The following is a 17,100-nucleotide window of genomic DNA, read 5'->3' on the forward strand; positions in this document are numbered from 1 at the left end:
GCCACTTGGTGACAGTTCACCATCGCTTCTTCTCTGTTCCATGGCAGGGTTGGGGGCACGTCCTCGTCCTCGGGAGCCTGTCCACACCTCTGTATGTGTCGGTGTCTGAGGTTTGACCTTGCTGCACCCCCCAGCGCCCGGCATGCAGAAGGTGCTCAGTTAACATAGGTTGGACGTGCGAATGAGTGACCGAGAGACAGTAAAGGAAGGAAGGAAGGAACGGGCTGCAAGCTCCACTCATCGCCCCCTCCCTCCCCCGCACTCCACTGGCCTAAAATCCCCTGGATCCCCTGCTCCAGCAAACAGGGTCCTTGTATAGAGCTGAGGCTATACATCGTGGGGTGGGGACAGCCCCCTTGTCTGCGGATTCTGGGGGGACGGCGGTCCCTGCTCCCAAGGGTTGAGAGGGCACTGAGGTGCCCTGAGGCGGAAGCAATGAGAGAGCTGACTGGGTGCCCTCAGCAGCCCCCCCCACCGAGGCCACAGCCACCAGGGGGCAGCACCAGCCTGCACTGTTGGGGCTGCCTCTTCTGCCAGAGCTGTGCCGCCCCCCTCCTCCCCGCTGCCCTTCAGGGGCTGCCCTGGGGGCTGAGGACTCCTGTCCTACCCTGTGTCCTGCAGCCCAAGGCCACACTGCAAGGCCGCGGGGGAGCCGGCTTAGATCTGGTCGGTCGCCGGGACCCAGGGCCCCACGAGGGAGGCTGGAGGCCGGCCTGGGCTCCTCCTCAGGGCCCTCTCTGGAGCACTGGTGTTTTTTGTTTTTTGTTTCTAATTTTATTTATTCATTCATGAGAGACACAGAGAGATGCAGAGACACAGGCAGAGGGAGAAACAGGCTCCCTGCAGGGAGCCCGATGCGGGACTCGATTTCAGGACCCTGGGATCACGCCCTGAGCTGAAGGCAGACGCTCACCCACTGAGCCACCTGGGCGTCCCTGGACTTTATGTATTTATTGAGAGAGACAGTGACAGAGCACAAGCAGGGGGAGCAGCAGAGGCAAAGGGAGAAGCAGACTCCTCGCTGAGCAGAGAGCCTGATGTGGGGCTCGATCCCAGGACCCTGAGATCATGACCTGAGCCAAAGGCAGACGCTTCAGAACTGAGCCACCCGGGTGCCCTTGCTGGCATTTTCTTATGAGGAGTCAATCTGAGGTGTCACAGCAGAGTCTGGCTTGCATTTAAGAGCAATAGGGGGGCGCCTGGGTGGCTCAGCGGTTGACGTCTGCCTTCAGCTCCGGGCGTGATCCGGGGTCCCGGATCGAGTTCCATGTCGGGCTCCACGCAGGAGCCCACTTCTCCCTCTGCCTGTGTCTCTGCCTCTCTCTGTGTCTCTCATGAATAAATAAATAAAATCGTAAAAAAAAAAAAAAAAAGAGCAATAGGGAGTGACTGAAGTGTCTTGAGCAGGGGAGGGGCGTGGTGACAAGATTCTCTCCCCAACCAGACCTCACTTACGTCCCTCTGCACCCTCTGCCCTACTAGGCCAGACTTGAGCTTCTGATCCTTTCCAAGGAGTCTAGTTTTGGCAAGAATCCCGTCAGGCTGGTTTAGCCAGAATTCCCAGCCCCGGGGATCTGCCCAAGCTCCTCATCCCCTGCCACCTCCCATGGAAGGCCTGATTGCCCAGGCCTGGTTATGCAAGGATCCTGCGGGGCCACTCAGCCACATGCTGCCCCCTCCTAGCCGCCTCCCCATCTCCAGCTTGTCCTAAATCCGCCCCCCCCCCAACGTGTCCCGGCCACGTGCGTGGAGCGGGGCTGCGTCCCTCTCCCTTACCGCAGAACCCCATGGCAGTGGCCCCTGCACCCTTCACCGCCGTCCAGACGAAAGTGCGTCTCACCGTGTTTAACAAACGTCATAAGCAATTTTTTCTTTAGTAGCAGTTGGATTTCTGCTTTTGAAGGCTCACTCGGGCTGCTGCACAGAAAACACACGTGGGCACCGATACTAGGGGGAAGCACAAGCCATGGGAGGAGGCTGCTCCTGGTGAGACGGTGGAGTCCCAAGTCATGGTGGGAAGGGACGGGGGGCAGGTGGGTGGAGTTAAACTCTGGGGTGGGGGGAGTCTCCATTTCACCCCTGCTTTTTTTTTTTAAGATTTTATTTATTATTTATTCATGATAGACATAAAGAGGGGGAGAGAGAGAGAGAAGCAGAGACACAGGCAGAGGGAGAAGCAGGCTCCATGCCGGGAGCCTGACGCGGGACTCGATCCTGGGACTCTAGGATAACTCCCTGGGCCAAAGGCAGGAGCTGAACCACTGAGCCACCCAGGGATTCCCTTCACCCCTGCTTTTATTTATTTATTGACTTATCCATTCATTTATTTTTTAAGAGTTTATTTATTTATTTATTCATTCATGAGAGATAGAGAGGCCGAGACACAGGCAGAGGGAGAAGCAGGCTCCCTGTGAGGAGCCCAATGTGGGACTCCATCCCAGGACCCGGGGATCATGCCCTGAGCCGAAGGCAGATGCTCCACCACTGAGCCACCCAGGTGCCCCTCATCTCTGCTTTTAGACCCCACCTGCTGCCATCCCTCTACAAAATGAAGCTCCTTAATTAAGACCCATCAAGTTAGCCCACTCCGGCTCCTGCCCCCTCACCTCACACTCCTTTTCTCTCTCTCTCTCTCTCTCTCTCTCTCTGAGTCCAGCCCTACGGCACTCTGCCTCAGGGCCTTTGCACTTGCTCTAACCTTCCTCAGGAATTTCCTTTCCTTTGTTTAGTTCTTGATCTTCCAGAAGATCTCAGGTCAGCCAGCACTTTCCAGAGAAGCCTCTCCTGGCTTCTCCAGCCCGACGACTGTCCCTGCTGTGGGTACTGCTGGATTTTATTTGACATTGTGATGACTGGTTTAACATCTGCTTCCCCTATTAGACTGTGCCTCTCTGGGGGTGGGGACAGGACCCACATGAATTTTGTGTAGCCCAGGGCTTGGAACAGGGCACATGTGCGATAAATATTTGTCACGTGGCTGGATAGGTGATTGGTCTTTATCAGAAAAGTTAGGCCGGATCTCCTCATCGGTGGCTGGCTCAAGTCTGGCCACTGGGCCAGTGTCATCAGATGGTGGCCTGATGTCTCGGGCTGCAGGAGGCTCACGCTGTGACAATTTGGGAGAGAGAACACCTCCCTGGGACCTATCTTATCTGACAGGGCCGAGGGCAGGGCACTCGCTGAGCCACCAAGGCTTATCCAGCCCCCCCAGCTGGCCCTCCTTATTCACCCCCCTGGCCTGCTGTCTCACCTGCTGTCTCACCGGGAGGTGACTCCTCCTGGGTGGGTACTGGGTGAGCACTTTTTGCTTCTGGATGCTATCCGCACCCCAAACAGAGCCTGGGGGCGGACAACACACGCAGCAAATGACTGAAGACCAGAACTGCACCAAATTTGGGTGTGAAATTCTCCGAGCCTATGGCTAGTTGTGGCGAAGGAAGAGGAAGGCCGAACACCGCACACACTGGGTGGCACATGCAACAGAAACCGACCTCTCACAGCTCTGGCATATGGAAAGTTCCAGATGAAGGTGCCAGCAATTCGTGTCCTGGTGGAGGCCCCTCCTCCTGGCTGGGGGACAGCTGTCTTCTTGCGGTGTCCCCAGTGGTCTCTTCTTTGTGGGCAAGGGAGGGAGAGACTGAGAGGCAGGCACCCGAGTGCCACCTCCCCTCCTAGTGCCAGGACAGTGACGGGATTCCTCCCCCCTTCCACCAGCCGGAGCCTCCTTCCAGGGCTGGGCTCCCTTTTAGGGGCTCCCCCCACCCTCCCGTGCTGCGACTCAGTGTCACCAGGTGGCGGCGGGTGGAGGGTGACCGTCACCTCTCTCTGTGCCTCAGTTTCCTACCTTGGAACCTGAGAGTCTTGTCCTTTGCTTGCATAAGACAGGGGACTCCAGTACTCTAGGAGGGGGGGTGCACGTTGAGAATAAAACAGAACAAATCAATAGCTTTCCCTCTTTTTTTCCTCCTTTAAGATTTTATTTATTTATTCTTGAGAGACACACAGGGAGAGAGAGGCAGAGGGGGAGAAGCAGGCTCCACTCCATGCGGGGCTCGATCCCCAGACCCCGGGATCACGCCCTGAGCTGAAGGCGGGCGCCCACGTGGAAGCCGCTCCCTCCACCTGCTCTGGTTCCTGCTCCAGGTTCCCCGCGCGCGGAGCCCCGGGCCTTCCGGACTCCGGCCGCAGCGGGCGGGGGACCGTGCGCGGACACAAAGCTCGGGGCGGGCTGCCCCCGCGCGCCCCGCCCCCCGCCCCCGCGCGCCCCGCCCCCCGCCGGCTGTCCGCCCCGCCGCCCCATTGGCCGGGACCTCGGGGGCGTGGCCCAGACCCCGACCACGCCCCCGCCACGCCCTGGCCACGCCCCCAGGGCCCTCCGCCCGCGCAGTCGGAGCCGAGCAGCTGCGGAGCGAGCGGGTCGCCGCGGGGCGCGGGGCGCGGGTAGGCAGCTTCTCGGGGCGCCCTCGGGGGGGTGGCGGGAGCCGCCGGGACTGGGCCTCGGCCTCCGGGTGCCGGCGGGGGGCTCCGGGCCGGGTCTCTAGGCCGCCGCGGTCCCCCCCGCGCGGGACTCGGGGCGCCGTGGGGCGGCGCGTGCAGGGGGCCTGGGCGGAGCAGCCGACTTGCCCCGCGCCCCGCCGGCGACCCCGCCTGCAGGCCGGAAATGCAAGGCTGTTTGGTTTTTTCTTGTTTTTTCTTTTTCTTCTCTGGGGCCGGAGGGGATGTGTGTCTGGGGTGGGGGGAGCGGGGATCCGCCGAGCCCAGCCAGGGCCCCCGTTCCCGTCGCTGGACGTGCCTCCCTGCCGCATAGGAGCCTCAGTTTCCCCACTTGCACACTCGTGCTGCAACTCCTGTCGCTACGGGGCGAGAGAGAATAAAAGCAGCAGGCTCGCCCGGTCCCGGGAGAAACGTTGGCGGCTGTCGTGGATTTACTTGCCTTTTTTTGGTCTTTCTGTGTCTGCGCCCCCAGCCCTGGCCCCCCAGCCCTGGCCCCGCCCCAGCCCTCGCCGCTCCGAAGCCAGAGGCAACGCGTAAAAACAACCGGTTCAGATCAACCGCCGCCTTTAAACCGTCCGCTGGCGCCTGAGCCCCAAACTTGTGCACAGGGCTTTCTGTTATCTTCCCCGCCCGCAGCCTCCTTCCTGCCCCTGGGCCTTTGCACCGGCAGGTGCCTCTGCCAGGAATGACCCCTCCCCACCCCCAGGAGGGACCCTTTTCAGACCCCACGCAGCCTCCCCTCGCCCCGGGTCACCACGGAGGGTGGGTTCCCCCGGGGACGGGAGCCGTGTTTCTTTGTCCCGCAAAGTGACCAAGTCAGGGCTTTTGGTTTGTGTCCCATCAGCAAGGACAGCAATGGCAGGGATTATCCTGGATCGCCCCATGCCGGACAGTTCCACCCCCGGCGCCCGGGTATTGTCGCCGGGCCCTTTGTAGCCGGCGCCGTCTGCCTGGTGTCTGGGGCCCTGGGAGCTGCACTACTGTCCCGGGTGACAAATGAGGAAACAGGCGTGCAGCGCGGAGGTCGCTGGCACGGGGTCATGGGGGGAGCGGGAGCCCAGCCCAGGCCTGAAGCCGCCCAAGCCCCGGGGGGATGGAGGTGGGGGTGTGTGACCTGGGGGTGATGGGGTGCAGGCCGGCTGCTGGCTCTGGGTGGGCAGGGCGGGGGCTGGTGCTGGGGAACCTTCTCTGTCCGTGGAGCTGGTCCTAGCCGGCGGGGGTGGGGGGTGGGGTGCAGGGGGCAGAAGGGGGGGTCCAGAGGCCATGCGGGAGCCCAGAGGTTTCCGGCCTCCGCCCGGCACTCCTGGGGGGGGGGCTGGGGGGGCACTTCCTGGCTGGGCTCGGCCTCATCTGACCCCCCCTTGTTGTGCTGCTCCGGGTGGTGGCTGGCGCTCGCCCTCCGCGCCCCTCCCTGGCCTCCCCTGCCCCTCCCTGCCTCCGTCCTCTCCTGAACAATGGAGGGGGAGGTGGCCGCCTCGGGTCCCCTCCTGGGGCCTCTCCTTCCTGGGACCCCGCTGTCCCGTGGAGGTGGCGCCAGCCCTCCCTTGTGCCAGGCTGGGGCCCAGCTGGGTGGGAGGTGGGGAGGGAGGCAGCGAGTCTCAGCCTCAGTTTACAAAGGAGGAATCCCAGGTGCTCTGGGGTAACTTGGTGACTCTTGCAGAGCCTCACCTCTGTTCCCCCCCCCCATTTCCCTTCCACCTTCTCACTCGGGGTTCCAGCCCCGGCCCTGCCACCCGCTGGCTGTGGACGTGGGCAGGTCGCACCCAGCCCACTCTGGTGCCGCTGGGTGTCCAGGGATCAGGGACGGGGACCAGAGCCCAGCAGCAGCTGCCTCCCTCCCTCCCTCCCTCCCTCCCTCCCTCCCTCCTCCCTCCCTCCCTGGTGGCAGCACCTTAGAGGCACACAATCCCATTCCCGTCCTTCGGAATCAGATTGCGGCTTCCCACCATCTGCACAGACTCGAGGGGACACTAAAGTGTGAGACCCTCTCTGTGCCTTAGTTTCCCCACCTGTAAACCATCTAGGGGATGAATCTAGAGTGAATGCCCAGCGTAGAGCCTGACATGGAAGTCGGTGGGTGGTGGGCGCTGCACATCGGGTGAATGAGGAGCGGAGCCTCACTGTTGTCCCCTTTCCCTACCGTGGGCGGGGGGCTCTCCGGTGCCCCACCCCCTCTTGTGTGGGCCCCTTGGGAGCCATCCCCACGTGCCACCAACAGTGGCCTGGCCCTGCAGCTGGGAAGTGCCCCCACACAATGCCCAGCCCAGGCTTTCCCCAGCCAGAAACCCATGCAAAGCCCAGACATCCCCAGTTTCCAGCCTAGGCTTGGAGTGGACTGGCCTTGCCAAGCACCCAACGTGATTGAACCCCACTTCTTGTTCCCCTAGCTCCCCCCACCCCCCCATCTGCCTGCCTTCCAGGAGATGGGTGTGAGAGCTACCCAGAATGGAGCCTTGGGAAGTAAAGGGCAAACTTTTTCTCACTAAAGTGTCAATGACTGAGAACCCTGCCAAGGCTCCCCTCCCTGGGGTGGAGACTCCCAGTCTCCTGGCTGGAGACTGATTGCTCCTTGATTTGGTTGGTGGGTTCTCAGGGCAGGAGGTGGGGGCTAACGGGGCCACAGGGGTGTCTGGAGTCCCCAGATAGGTGGGTGGGCTGAGAGGAGGGGTTGGGAGGGTCAGAGCCTGGTGCCTGGCTGGACTCTGAGACCCTGATGGGAGGACCAGTGGCCTGTGGAAAATTTCGCAGGCTATTTTGGGTTGAGGCCCCCACCTCCCCCTTTCCCAGGAGGCCCTGTGGACACACCCCTCCCCCAGGGCAGCGGGGTGGGGGTGGTTTCCTGGCTCCCACACTCTAGACCTTGGGTCCCCCTGCCCTGGCCCTGGGCTCCGGGTACAACCTGGGGTGGGAGCTGAGTGAGGGAAGGGAGCCTGCCCCCCCCCCGACCCCCCCAACCCCCTGCTCAGACCCCTGCTTTGGAAATGCAGCTGCTCACCCATGCTCCCTCTCCCCCTCGCTTTTTCTCTGGACTGTTTCCCCAGTTCCGTGCAGCCTCCCCAAGTCCCTGCCGGCTGGGGGAGCCAGGTGACTGGACCCTTCGCGCCTCAGTATTCCCATCAGTGAAGTGGGGTCGAACAAGCAGAGGTGGGTGAGGTGCTGGCTCCAGGACACTGAGCTTGGGGGTGTCCGGCCCAGGCCTGAGCTCCTGAGGGCAGGGGTTTGCTGACTGCGGGTCCGCTTCCTGTGCGCGCGGGGCCCACGCGGGACAGGGTGCAGCCGTCAGGGTCCTCGGGTGGCCGAGCTGGTGGCCGATGGGGGGGGGGCGCGTGTGCCTGCGGGACAGACGCGGCCCCACCTGGCCTCACACAGCCAGTGACAGGCCCACGCGGGGTGGGTGCTGGCTGGGGCACTGGGGACACTGGGTCCAGGTGGGTTCTGGGCTTCAGGCACCTGTGTGCCCTGGGGGGGGGGCGTGTCCCAGAGGGTGGGCCTTGCCTCCTCTAGTCTGGCCACCTCGGAGAGCAGTTGTTGGGGTTGGTCTCTTAGGGGTGGGGGTGGGGCCCTCTGTAGGCCCTTCCCCATCTGGGGGAGTGGGGCCCTCTGCAGGCCCCTCCCCATCTGGGGGGGTGGGGGCCCTCTCCCTGTCTGTGGGGTGGGATGGGGGGCCCTCTGTAACCCTCTCCCCGTCTGGGGGGTGGGGGGGCCCTCTCCCCATCTGGGCGCTGTAGGGGGCCCTTTGTAACCCTCTCCCTGTCTGTGGGGTGGGTGGGAGTCTGGGGGAGTGGGGGCCCTTTGTAGGCCCCTCCTCATCTGTGGGTGGGGTGGGGGACCCTCTGCAGGCCTTTCCCTATCTGGGGGGGGTGGGGGGCCCTCTGCAGGCCCCTCCCAGTCTGCACAGGGCAGGGGGCGGGGAGGTGGGGGAGGGAGGCAGCAGCTGCGGGGTTGACAGGCTGCCCGGCTGCCCCCTCCCCCAGCTGTTTTTCTTACAGCTGGACTCTGCCCCGGCCTCCCCCACACAGAGGCCATTCACGTCTGTCCCCTGCGGCCCCCGGGGGGCGGGGTGGCCCCCGGCCAGACCTGCCCAGCTGCCCCAGCTGCCCTTCCCTCCCCTCAGATGGGCTGAGGTGTCCCAGGGCCTCCCCGTGTCCCCCCACCCCAGCCGGTGGTGGCCTCCACGCCCCGGTTTCTGGCAGTGCCCGGGGAGCGCAGCGATCGCCTTCCCCCGCTGGACGCGGAGTGCCTGGTTGGCTGCCAGCCGACGCCCCTGGTTCCAATGGGAACCCCGCTGTCCGCCAGCCCCAGGGCTGGACTCGGAGGGACCCTGGGCTGCCCTCAGGTGGCCCAGCCCCGAGGCTGGGGGCTCCCTTTGGCACCTCTGAGGGTTGGGCACACTTAGGGATTCAGGGATGCTGGGCTGGAGAGAAGGGGGCCCCCAGATTGGGCCTTTTCCATTGATTCAGGGGAAGGTGGGCATGGTAAGGGGCATGGGGCCGACAGATGGCCAGACGGGCATGGAGACTGTGGGCGCACACGATGCTGATGGTGCCCGTGCTGGTGTCCCGTCCCTGGGCCCTGCCACACTGCCACCTCGCCGGCCCGCAGCCACACCTGGGCCCTTCCGACCCCAGGATCTTTGCACAGGCTGCGCCCCTCCCTAGAAGAGCCTCCCTGGTTTTGAAACGGTGGATTCTCACTGTTCGGGGACCAGCGGGCGCCGCACTGGACCAGCCTCTCCTGTCCGGCCCCCTCCACCTCCTGTTTCTTACTGGCCCTTTGGGGGACCCGTGACGATTGTATTTATTTACTTATTTGGCTGTTTATTCCCTGGCTCCAGATTCGTGCCGTGTGTCTCGTGCCGTGAGCGGGGCCCGCCACCAGCCACCTGTTGCGGAGTGACCTTACGAGGACAGTTGCTGCTCCCGTGTGCCAGGTACAGGCTGAGGGCTTAGCGTGTGTTATGTGGTTTCGGTGTCACGGGTGGCGTGAGGCCAGGCGTGCCCAGCTGCCGAGGACGGCCCAGGAGGTGTGGACGGCACCGGTGGGGGCCCCCGCGGAACCCTGAGCGTCGGAACATTCTGGGACTCTATGACCTGCGCTGCTGGGTCACGCTGGAGGCCTGGCCCCCACCCGCGGCCGGGCTCTTTGTGAGGTGGGGGCTCCCTGGTCCTCCCTGGCCACGGCTGCAGCGGAGAGAAGGGTCGGGAGGTAGCTGTGTCCCTGGCGTTGGAGGGCCCACGGCCCCCTCTCTTCCTAGCGGGACAGACCCAGGGCTGGACGGGGGAGTGGGGGGCCCCGGGGCAGGGGTGGGGGGTCGCTCCAGGTGACGGAACCGGGTGGCAGACGGCGCTCAGGGTCGTCAGAGCTTCAGGCGGTTTCCAAGAGCAGCTGGAAGGCCGGGTCTGAGAGAGCTGCGTCGGTTTTTAAGATTTTATGTATTCATGGGACGCAGAGACACGGGCAGAGCTCAGACTCCCTGTGGGGAGCCTGATGTGGGACTCGATCCCAGGACCCTGGGGTCATGCCCTGAGCCACCTGGGGGTCCCAAACCCCTGTTTTAATTTTTTTTTTAAACCCGTGTTTTATATTTGAAAACCCCACGGTCGGCCCAGAACCGGTGGGGCTGCCTGTGGTGCCCCTCGCTTTGCGTGGGCCCAGGGTGAGCCCAGGGCTGTCCCCGGGTCCCCACGTGGGGCTGAGGGTGAGCCCAGGGCTGCCCCCGGGTACCTGCGTGGGGCTGAGGGTGAGCCCGGGGCTGGGGTCCCCGCGTGGGGCTGAGGGTGAGCCCGGGGCTGTCCCCGGGTCCCCGCGTGGGCCTGATGGTGAGCCTAGGGCTGTCCCCGGGTCCCTGCACAGGGCTGAGGGTGAGCCCAGGGCTGGGGTCCCCACACGGGCCGAGGGTGAGCCCAGAGCTGCCCCCGGGGTCCCCGCGTGGGCCGAGGCACGCACTCAGCTACCCACTTTGCAGGTGGGGATTGGTCCCCGAGAGGACAGGGCCTTACGCCGGCCCCCCGGCTCCTGCGCTGGGCCTTTTCCCGGGAGCTGGAGCCAAGGCCCAGCGGGAGCAGCTACCCTGGCGGTCATGTGTTCAGTGCGGGGCCACGTCCTGCTGTTGGCGAGGCTGCCAGAGCAGGGAGCAGCTGTGGAGCCCCCTGCGCCCCCACCCCCGCCTGATGCACGGAGGGGTCACCCAGGGAACTGGAGTCCCCAGCGGCCGGTGGCGCCCGCCGCCTTGGGTCCCTCAGGCTCGCTGTCCTGGTGCAGGCTCGTGGCAGCCCCTGGGCATGGACCTGGGGCCATTGGCCCCCCCCGGCTGGGTCCGGGGTTTCTTGGAGGGACCCCGCGAGCCATTCCCTCTGCCCCCCCACCCCGGCCCTGCACGGGTCAGGTGGTGAGTGGCTGAAGGGTGACTTGGTGGCTGCCGCTCAAGCCTGCCCTGCCTCCCTCCCGCTTCGTGGGTACTGAGAGCCCCGAGTGGGCCAGGGTCTGCGCTGTGCGCTGGGGATGTAGAGGGGACGGATGGCGCCCCTGTCACCGGGCAGGTGGGCATTTCCCGGCAGGCCGGTGGCACAGGGGGGTCCACGGTTGCTGCAGGGGCCAGGCCAGCCTGGCGCCTGCACTCCCCAGCCCAGGGCAATGGGTGTCAGGTGGGGGTGTCCCTGGGGCCCTCCTGGCAAGGCGTTAGCCCCTGAGAGCCCCCCGTCTCCCCCTAGGTTAGCCATGTCATCTGAGCCACCTCCGCCGCCACAGCCCCCCACCCACCAGACTTCAGTCGGGCTACTGGACACCCAGCAGGCCCGAGATCGGTCACCGTCCCCTCTTCGGGGCAACGTGGTCCCGAGCCCACTGCCCACCCGCCGGACCAGGACCTTCTCAGCGTGAGTCTCGGGCTAGCGTGGGAGAGCTTCCTGAGATGGGTCAGCTGCCCAGAGCCAGAGCCATTGTGTCTGGCCACCGCTGTGCCTCAGTGGTCCCATCTGTCGCACGGGGAGACAGCTTGGGTGGAAGGAGTGATGGTGAGACTGGGAAGGCACCCTGTAAACTCCGCGGGGCACTGCCCCGGGCCCCTGAGCCTGCCTCAGGCTGCGGTAGTGACACACAGGAAACCAGTGGGATCTTAAATTGTTGGGTTTTAACCATACACAAGCCTCTTACTTTGTGGGACCTTAACTTCCTGACCTGCAAAATGGGGACAGTAGCAGGTTAGCCGTAGAGCTGCAGAGGACGTGCAGGGTTCCTGGCGGATCCAGATCTCGGGCCCCAGGAGCAGTTAATTAACGACTAATTCTCTGAGGGATGCTCAGAGAGCTTTTGGTCTACCCGCCTGTCCAGATGGAAAAACTGAGGCCTGAGAAAATTTGCCAGGGTCATCAGGATCACTCGTATTAGAGTTTGTGTGAATGGCTCCCAGAGTTGTGCAGTGCACAACCTGCATGGCTGTACATTGTGGCCTTGGCTATGGGCTGGGGCACAGCTTTTTGGGGGAGTGTTCAGGGATGAGCTGGGTGGGCCCCAGAAGAGTGGGTGGCTGTTTTGGAGGGCTGGTGGTGGTCCCCCCATCTCACTCTGCCCATCTCTTGTCAGGACGGTGCGGGCTTCTCAAGGTCCTGTCTACAAAGGAGTCTGCAAATGCTTCTGTCGCTCCAAGGGCCACGGCTTCATTACCCCGGCCGATGGCGGCCCCGACATCTTCCTGCACATTTCCGAGTGAGTCAGGGGTGGTTTGGGTGGCTTGGGGCAGGTGCTGCCTAGGCCCTGAGGAGGCAGGGGGAGGGCGGGACTTGGTGGGCGCTGCATGTGAGGGTGTGGGACTGCGTGTGTGGGAGGCTGTGCGTGCAGGCATAGGTGCACAGGTGCTGGGGGAGGCTGTGCGTGCAGGTGTATGCGTGTAGACGTAGGTGCACAGTTGCTGGGGAGGCTGTGCGTGCAGGCGTAGGTGCACAGGTGCTGGGGGGGCTGTGTGTGCAGGTGTATGCGTGTAGACGTAGGTGCACAGTTGCTGGGGAGGCTGTGCGTGCAGGCGTAGGTGCACCAGGAGCTGGGGGGCTGTGCGTTCAGGTGTAGGTGCACAGGTGCTGGGGGAGGCTGTGCATGCAGGCGTAGGTGCACAGGTGCTGGGGGGGCTGTGTGTGCAGGTGTATACGTGTAGACGTAGGTGCACAGTTGTTGGGAAGGCTGTGCGTGCAGGCGTAGGTGCACCAGGAGCTGGGGGGCTGTGCGTGCAGGTGTAGGTGCACAGGTGCTGGGGGGCTGTGCGTGCAGGTGTAGGTGCACAGGTGCTTGGGCGGGGAGAGAGCGAGCTGGAGAGAGCGTGGAGAACCCCTGGGATGGGTCTGAGGTGGGTGGGGTGGGGGGGCGCCCCTGGGAGCTGCGTTTGACCTGGGGTCTGGTCTGCTCACCTGGGGGACCGCTTGGTGAGGCCGGGAGCTGTGCGACCCCTGTGCTCCAGGAAGGAAGTGTGGAGCTGGACCATCCCCTGACGCTGGCTCCCTGAAGCCCTTCCTGTGTGGAAACCCTTGGGAGGCCCAGGGCGGGGCCCGCACATCCGAGGCCTCGGGGCTGGAAGGCGGCCAGCAGCCTGTGCCTCAGTCCCGCCCTCAGATGTGTGGGGCCTAATCTGGCACCCCCTTACCCCGCCCCCTTTTTTGGCCTCTTGCACCGCCCCCACCTCCCCAGCTTTCATTTCAGTCCGTGGCAGCCTGAGCCCTACCCCACGCAGCAGGCCAGGCGATACGTACAAGCCACATTTTTGCAGACAGGTAGGGGACTGTCACAGGTGTACGTTGGGATGGGCGAACGAGCCCTTCCAGAGCCCCTCCACCCCCCCGCGTTCTTACACATCGGGCACTGCACCAGCCCTTCTACGGTGCACACTTGAGGAAGGTGCCAACGCGGTGCATTTGCTGTGTGTACGAGCGCGTGTGTGGACGTACTTGCGTCTTTCCAGAAAGGATGTGTAGTGGTTTACAAGAATGTGCACGGTGCACTGCACAAAAATGGGTTAGTAGGGAAAACGTGGGGGTGGGGAGCCAATCAGAGGTGGAGATTCGGGGATGTCTGGTTCCACTGCCGGAAGTGGGCAGCAGGTATATCCCTGAGCTCCCTGGGGACCAAAGGGGAGCACCATTTGCTATGTGACTCTTCATCCAGACAGACCAGTTCCAAGAGCTAAGGGGGGTTTCCTCGTGGAGGGGCCCTGGGGGCGGGGCAGCCTGATGGGCACCACATGGCCTTGGGCGAGATGGTGGCTCATGCCTGTAGAAAGTCCGGGAATCTCCCTGGACCCTTCGTGGACCTAGCTGTAAGCACAGAGGGACCTCCCTGCAGGCTTGCTGAGTATCTGGGGGATCAGGGGGACAGAGGTGCACGCATCTGGGTTTCCGGGGGCTCCTGGGACCGGGGTGGGTGTGCCGCAGGTGCTCAGGAAACTGGCCGTGCCAGCTCTCACCTGTGACATGATGGCCTTCTCGTCTTCCTCTCTGGCCCGGACAGGCTCTCTGTCCCCAGGCCCACGGCGCCTACATTTGACGGAGAGTGTGAGCACCTGCTTAGGCTTAGCCTGCTCTCGGCCTCAGTGTCAGGGAGGCCAGGGGTGACATCCAGAGGTGACATCCAGGGGTGACGTGAGGGAGGCCAGGGGTGACATCCAGGGGTGACGTCACCACTGAAATATGGTGGCTCCCTCTGGTGGCAGGGCAGGGGGCAGGGTTCCCCTGGAAGGGTGGCCCTCTGCCCTGCAGGGGCCGGGGTCCTGGGTGTGGCATGCGGGGCCTTTCTGCGTGCTGAGTGCTGTCTCCCCACCCCTGCAGCGTGGAAGGGGAGTACGTCCCCGTGGAAGGCGACGAGGTCACCTATAAGATGTGCTCCATCCCTCCCAAGAACGAGAAGCTGCAGGCCGTCGAGGTGGTCATCACCCATCTAGCCCCGGGCACCAAGCACGAGACCTGGTCCGGCCATGTCGTCAGCTCCTAGGGGATGCCGGAAGCGCCCCTTTCTCCTGGCCTTGCGGGAGACTGGGGGGAGGAGGAGGCAGGACCAAACTGGAGATGCCGACTGCCGATCTGCCATTTGAGATGGGGCTTCAAAAGGGGGAGCACGGTCCCTTTCAAGTATCTCCTGGAGGAAGGGGCGGGGGGGGGCAGGCCGGGGGTGCTCTCGGGCCACCAGCACAGCCTCTGACCATGACGACAGCCTCTCACCATCTGAAAAGCATTAAAAGCATGGAAAACGGAGGGGCGACTGCTGGTGGCTGAGTGGAGGGTCCCACCCCAGCCTGGGGGGGTGGGGTCAGGCGGTGCTTCCCCAGCCCACAGAGTCCTCTGCACCCCTGGACTGGAGACTCAGAATCCCCGGGTCCAGTCCATCCTGGGGGCTGACAGGGGCCCTGCCCGTTTCCCGTTTCCCGGGAGGCTTTCTTACCCATGGGTCCGCCCTCCTGGTCCCTCTCCTTGGCCCTGCCCCAGGCTCTCCTGATGCTCCTCTACTGCTTCCAGGGGAGCTGGCTCCTTGGGGCCAGGGAGCGGGAGGCGGGGGAGGGGTGCTTTGGTGCCTTTGCAAGTGGAAGTGTCACTACTGGGCATCTGGGGAAAAGTTTCTCTCCACAGCCCCTAGCCTTCCTCCTGGCCACGCTGTGCTCAGCTGCTTCCTCTCCTAGAAGCTGGTCTCCCTCCGCCCTCTGGAGGAGTGGTCATCACTCGGGAGGATTTCATATCCTGGTCTTTTAGGTGGTGGGTGCGGGTGGGAGAAGGGGGAGGGTCTCTGTTTAAAATCAGACCTTTGTCCAGATTCATCCAGAAGGGAGTCAGCAGCTTGCTTCTGGACAGGGCTGGTCCTCTCAAAAGTTGGAGGAGAAATGCACCTTCCGTGATGGGGTTTTCTTGAAAACTGGTGTTAAGAAGTGCTTGGGATTTTTTTTTCTTTCCTTTTTCCATAACTAAGGCTCTCAGCCAGAGCCAGCCCTGTGTGCACTCCGCTGCCGACATTTCAAACCTTTGTAGATATTTCTCCCAAATCACATCCTTAGGAGTTTCTTTGTGGTGGTTTGGTTTTAGTTGTGATTTAAAAATAGAAATAGCTGGGTAATAATCTTTTGAAATATGTGTAGTCCAGAATCCACTTGTCAGCTTTAAAGCTGGCTTCGGGGCAGATGGGGATGTTGCACGCGGGGGCAGGCCAGGGGATGGCGGGAGGTGGTAAGGTCCTCATCAGGTGTCCCAGCTGTGGACTGGTCTTTCGGTCTGGGAACGGCATCCCTTGGAAAGGGTTGGAGGGTAAAACTAGTTTGCTGACTAGTGAGTTTTAAAAAAATATGAGTGTATTGTGCAGTGAAGCAAGCAGTTGGTCAGCTTCCTCCTGGCCTCTTGTGCCCCTGCCCTCTTCTGGGCCCCTGGAGGTCTCCGTGGCCTGGTCCTGGCCTTGGCACACAGTCGGGGCTCTGCGAGACCCCTCCCTGCTCCAACACGAGAGTCTCCATTTACAGAAGCTCCTCGAGGCTCAGGGAGGACGTCTGATGTTGGTGACAGAGCTGGGAATGGCATCCAGGATTCCATGCACATCTTTCCTCCCACCAACCGCCCTTTTCTCAATAAAGTGTGTTTTGTGCAAGGCTGTGTTGTTTGTGAAGGTCGAGGCTGACCGCGGCTTCAAGCCAGCAGGTAAGGGCGTCTCCCCGAACGGGGGCAGACACAGGCACAGTCATCCTCTGCGTCATTCCGCTTCACGGGCTGGTTTTTTTGGGTGGTGAATAAGCGAGTGGGATCATCCCTTTCCCCTTAATCATCATTCTCAGGCATTGGGCAGCTTAGCTGTAGGGTTGGGCTTCGTGATGACAAAGTGCTACTTACTCCGGCAGTTGTGGACGGATGCCCCATCTGCACTGGAACGTGTGAGCCTGAGCGGTGAGGGCTACGGCCAGGGCGGGCCAGAGAAGGGCAGTTTGGCAGCAGGAGGTCTGGGTGTCCAGGAGTGCAGCGGGGAAGTGCAGGGCAGGGCTGCTCTGGGTCAGGCTGGGAACGTTCCCCCCAGCAAGTGTCTCCCAACTGAGGGCAGATGATTTCTGGGGGTGCAGAGGTGAGTATTTTCACTGCAGTGCTGATTTTCAAGGCGTATTAGGAAAAATTACAACCGGGCCCTTGAACCTGTTTAGGGAGAAGGTGAAGTGGGCATTTCTTCAGGGCGAGGGGATTTGTTGAAGGCAGTGCCCAGACCCGCAGGTGTGGGAATCCAGCTCCAGTGAAGAGTGAAGGGTGGGGCGGCTGTGGGAGGGAGCCTGGGGGCCTGGCTGCCCGCCGGAGTGGCCTGATGGGGCCAAGGTCAAGGAGCTGGGGGGGAGGTGGGGAGAAAGCCCTGGGAGAGGAAGTGATTCAAGGCCACCTCTGCCTCACCCAAACCCGCCCCACGGTCCTCTGGAGGAGATACCTGGCAGTGTCCTGCAGATCCTGAGTCACCCCCTCTCCTCCCTCGGGAGTGCAGGAGGGACTCCCTGGGGGCTTCTCCCTCTAGGAGCCTGGGGGGGGGGCAGGGCCGCTCAAGGCCAACCTCTGCTTCTCTCTTGCTCAACGCTTAGCTACTGTGTTGAAACTGCTCGTGGCATCTGTGCTGCCAGGGGAG

General features: G+C 63.0%; 1 protein-coding gene across 4 annotated transcripts; it reads left to right on the forward strand.

Annotated features, from left to right (window-relative positions):
- The first annotated feature begins 4,325 nt into the window (after positions 1-4,325).
- On the forward strand, positions 4,326-16,095 carry CARHSP1 (calcium regulated heat stable protein 1). 4 transcript variants are annotated; one of them, XM_041748920.1, is made up of 6 exons: positions 4,422-4,440; positions 7,536-7,638; positions 9,329-9,424; positions 11,205-11,369; positions 12,076-12,198; positions 14,301-16,095. In XM_041748920.1, exons 4-6 carry the CDS (start codon positions 11,212-11,214, stop codon positions 14,461-14,463), a joined length of 444 nt encoding a protein of 147 aa, XP_041604854.1. In that variant the 5' UTR covers positions 4,422-4,440; positions 7,536-7,638; positions 9,329-9,424; positions 11,205-11,211; the 3' UTR covers positions 14,464-16,095. The 4 variants fall into 4 exon arrangements, with proteins under 4 accessions (XP_041604853.1, XP_041604854.1, XP_041604852.1 ...); XM_041748919.1 differs by lacking the exon at positions 7,536-7,638 and having other exon boundaries at positions 4,326-4,440; XM_041748918.1 differs by lacking the exons at positions 4,422-4,440; positions 7,536-7,638 and adding an exon at positions 8,712-8,830.
- Positions 16,096-17,100: the final 1,005 nt, after the last annotated feature.

Source organism: Vulpes lagopus, chromosome 3 (genome assembly GCF_018345385.1).
Source record: "Vulpes lagopus strain Blue_001 chromosome 3, ASM1834538v1, whole genome shotgun sequence".
NCBI lineage: Eukaryota > Metazoa > Chordata > Mammalia > Carnivora > Canidae > Vulpes > Vulpes lagopus.

Coding starts and splice junctions, on each gene's coding strand:
- CARHSP1 (XM_041748919.1), top strand. CDS start 11,212: ATGTCATCTGAGCCACCTCCGCCGCCACAGCCCCCCACCCACCAGACT. Junction 11,370..12,075: donor CGGACCAGGACCTTCTCAGC/GTGAGTCTCGGG, acceptor ATCTCTTGTCAG/GACGGTGCGGGCTTCTCAAG. Junction 12,199..14,300: donor ATCTTCCTGCACATTTCCGA/GTGAGTCAGGGG, acceptor CCACCCCTGCAG/CGTGGAAGGGGAGTACGTCC.